Genomic DNA, 4304 nt, shown 5'->3' on the forward strand with positions numbered 1-4304 from the left:
CTAGCCAGGCGTGGTGGTGGGCGCCTGTAGTCCCAGCTGCTCAGGAGGCTGAGGCAGGAGAATGGCGTGAGTCCGGGAGGCGGAGGTTGCAGTGAGCCGAGATCTCATCACTGCACTCCAGACTGGGCGATAGAGCCAGACTCCGTCTCAAAAAAAAAAGTTTTCTTGAATCGATAAATGAATGAATGAATGAATGAATACTAACATAAGTGAATATGTGAATAAATGGCTGTACATGCACAGGCATGGTAAAAAGAGAAAACAAGCTTTTGTCGATGTTGTTTAATGCAAATAAAGTGGATTTAGACATTTGTTCCTGTTTTTCATTTTCAGGTGATCCTTGTCTTTGTACTAAGCATTGGGTCTCTTATTATCTATTTCATCAATTCTGCTGAGTGAGTACAATGTCCAGCCATGCTTGTCTGCTATATCAGTACATTGCTCGGCTAATTTGGAATTTTCTCCTCAGGAATAATGCTTAATATACTTTCACACACACATGCACGCACACACACAAGCTCATAAAGAATGATGTGTTTGGCCTCTCCCAGTAAGCACTAAGCCCAGCTCTGCAAAATATACAAGAGTTTCCTTGTATCCTGCCACCTTCCACTGCTAGGGGTCAGGGTGGTCTGCAACCCCCACCCCAGATTTATTCTGGAGTCTCTGGGACAGCAGCCTTCAGCTTTCTTTCCCTCACTTAGGCCACTCATAAAGATTTTGTATGTCTTTGGTTTCCTTGGGTGTTGGAGCAGAAACTTTTGGTTTCCTTGGGTGTTGGAGCAGAAACTCTGTTGTAGTTTCAGGGTTTCTCATAGGTTTCAGGCAACTTCGGATGGTATTAAGAAAGGAAAATGCCAGCCCTCACCTGCGACAAAGAAGCGAATTGTTGCCTGCTGTCTCTGAAAGCATCCCCTTCTTATTGCTCAGGGTTAGGGCAGCTATTTTGGACAAAGCCCACTCTACTCTGAATTCCATGTCAATCACGTGGGAATTATATTGGATTTCTAGCTAAAATGGACTTGGGATTGCAGGGCCGCAGAAAGCCAGGCAACTTTAGAGAACCTAGGGAAACTGGTTGTCTTTGCATTGTAAATTCCTAAGAGATCTTTTAGGAGATTTTCTTTGAAATTGGTTCAAATCAATCCATTTGACCTAGAGTATCTCTGTATCAGAAGAGAATAAAGTCAAAACATACTGACTAGATAGATGATCTTGCAAACCAGAAAGAGCTCCCTCATCTCTCTGGCTCTGAATCCCCATTGTTAAAATGGAAATAGAACCAATACATCCTACGAAAGAAATTGTGGGTAATTTTTCTGTTATTTCCAGTGCCATGGGCAGTCCACTGGTTTTGTTCATGCATTCCTCTACTCCCAAAAGAAAAGTTAATTTCCTTGAGATCTGAACTTAAGTATCTGGATTCATGGTGAATAAAGAAAAATTTTCCTATTCTTTCCCTTTAGTTGATCTTATATAGACATCACTTTTAAAATGTTCATCTTCACAAACTGTCCTTCTTTCTTTCCCAGCCCTGTTGGAAGCTGTTCATCATACGAAGATAAAACCATTCCTGTTGATTTGGTTTTCAATGCTTTCTTCAGTTTCTATTTTGGATTGAGAGTAAGTACCTACTGAAAGTGGGAGTGAATATCCAAACACCACAGGCACAACATACAGAGAACTAACTGTGTCTCAGTTAGTCCTACAATCTGCCTGAGTTTTCAAACTCTAAAGATAGATCATCTGTGCCCTAACTTGCTAAATATATACTGATCCCTAAAAACTCTTTCTCTTGCACGTGAAACCCTAAACCAGGTTAAAAGTTCCAATACAGCATGAAAGTGATTCTTTTGTTAAATGCCATCATCGTGTTCCCATGGCCTCATTACTGGCTTCCCATCTTTACTAATAAAGTCAAATGAGCAGAACTTGAGTAGCAAGTCTCTGGAGATGTCCTTGCCTCCACTGGTGGCATGCCTGCAATACAACTGTGGAAAATAACTTTGTATCTTTATTTCATTTTGTTACACTCATTTGTTAAATATTTCTTTCTCTCTAGAGGTATTTATTAAGACCTTTTCTAGATCTAGATTTCAATCTCTTTATTAATTCCTTGTTTGTGGGAGACTAATGTGTGTATATAAAATATACACATATATGTATGTATATATAGGCATGCTATATACAAAAACATATCTTTTTTTTTTTTTTAAAGACAGGATCTTGCTTTGTCACCTAGGCTGGAGTACAATGATGCATTCTTCGCTCACTGCAACCTATACCTCCCAGGTTCTAATGGTTCTTCTGCTTCAGCCTCCTGGGTAGATGGGATTACAGGTGCCTGCAACCATGTCCAGCTAATCTTTGTATTTTTGGTAGAGACAGGGTTTCACCATGTTGGTCAGGCTGGTCTCAAACTCCTGACCTCAAGCTATCTGCCTGCCTTGGCCTCCCAAAGCATCCACATAGCATATAAATATATGTGTCCGTGTATATGTAAAACAGAAGGAGATCAAGGCTTCAGCTGATAAGTAAAATGTAGCTGAATAATGCTGTCTCTTGTGTTCCTTTAAAATTCTTGAGGGTAACAGAATTTGTGTTATTCTGTTTCCGTTTCATAGTTTATGGCAGCTGATGACAAGATCAAGTTCTGGCTGGAGATGAATTCTATCGTAGATATCTTTACCATCCCACCGACCTTTATTTCTTACTATTTGAAGAGCAATTGGCTAGGTAAGTGTGCTGTGGGAACTGGTAGCAATATCTATGAAAAAATAAAAACTCAACATTCATTTTTAAGTATCTATTTTTCATTTTTGCTTAATGCCTGACTGTCATTTTAAAAACCCCTCACCTTAATAGTATGGTTTTGCAATACACTTGCAGAAACCTTTTAACTTTAACACTTTGCAATGCAGCAGGCACACAGTAGGTGTCCAATAGGTGTTGATGGAATTGACTGCATTTGTCATGTGAGAGGCAAGGTACCAACATCTCATTCCCCTCATGACACCTTTATGCTGGGATCCCACAGGACCTGGGGGAGGTGAAAAACCTCCCTTTGTCTTTAAAAGCTAATCATCACCTCCATATGTACTATGGCATTTTAGAGAATTATTTAATTAATTGTTTTGTCTTTAAGGTGAATGTGTTGACAGTGCATGGACATTATGTAGCTTTTATCAGTTTCATAAAATAAATATGAATTCCATTCTTTGCTAACATTATCATACCACCTAAAGTAAAATATTATACAAACATTGTGAAGCATATCATAGAGACTGTAATATCAGGAGTTTAAGTGGTTAAGGGAAAATTTGCTCTCTGTTCTAAAGAAGGGTTAAATAGAGTAAAATGAATAGTCCCCATAATATGTCAGGCATGCTTCTACATGCTTGATAGGGATGCTACAACTCTGTGAGGTTGGTACTATTATAATAGTAACATTTTACATTTTACATTCCCATCTTACAGATACTGAAATCAATCTGTAAACCTAGCTACCTCCTTTGCCTATAGGAAAGGCTGGTTCTTATCCTACGTAATAAGAAATCTAGGAAATGGATCTCAACCACTAGAGATGGTGAGGGGATTGCCTTAGGTTACAACAGTGTCAGGGCTAGTATTTGAACTACAGCTTAAGCTGTTACACCTATAACATGAGAACAGATTTGGAACATGTCGAGAAGAAAAAGAATGTAAGCAATTCCAATGATGTTATAACGTAGGCTCCCTCTGGGGTGACCCTCTGATTTTGGCAGCTTTCTTCTTTCCACTGGTTTGTAGGTTTAAGGTTCCTAAGAGCATTGCGGCTGCTAGAACTCCCTCGAATCTTGCAAATTCTACGAGCCATCAAGACCAGGTAAATAGCCCTGACCGAAGTACTGCTTACTTACTAGTTTGGATTAGAAAATGAATGTATTAACTGGACCTTAAACTCAATGCATTTCTTATCAGAATTTCAGTGCAAAGATCATGAAATCTCTCAGCTGCCAAAATATTATTTGTTCACATTCTCCCATTATATTGCATCTTAAACTAGCTGAAAACTTTGCAATCATTTTAAATAGCTGGTTTAGTCTTTGTTTTGTAAAGCTATGGTGTATAAGTTTATTTAGGTTTTAATTCTAGGTCCCTCCACCAAAAAAAAAAAAAAAAAAAAAAAAAAAAAAGTCAAAACAATTCAGTGAAACAGAGAACACAGAATTGCTTTAACAACGCACGTCTCTCCTGGCTAGGTAAAGAAAAATAAATAATTCTTCAAGCGTTAGAGTATAAAACAATTCCTTGAAGCATATGTT

General features: G+C 38.5%; 1 protein-coding gene across 1 annotated transcript in view; it reads left to right on the top strand.

Annotated features, from left to right (window-relative positions):
- Nucleotides 1-4304, top strand: part of KCNU1 (potassium channel, subfamily U, member 1) — a 186527-nt gene that overhangs the window by 27124 nt on the left and 155099 nt on the right. The window contains exons 3-6 of the mRNA XM_011993021.1: nt 334-395; nt 1533-1623; nt 2625-2736; nt 3790-3865. Coding sequence (XP_011848411.1) covers nt 334-395; nt 1533-1623; nt 2625-2736; nt 3790-3865 — 341 coding nt within the window. The remainder of the gene's footprint in view (nt 1-333; nt 396-1532; nt 1624-2624; nt 2737-3789; nt 3866-4304) is intronic.

This window comes from Mandrillus leucophaeus, unplaced genomic scaffold, assembly GCF_000951045.1.
Source record: "Mandrillus leucophaeus isolate KB7577 unplaced genomic scaffold, Mleu.le_1.0 Scaffold111, whole genome shotgun sequence".
Lineage (NCBI taxonomy): Eukaryota > Metazoa > Chordata > Mammalia > Primates > Cercopithecidae > Mandrillus > Mandrillus leucophaeus.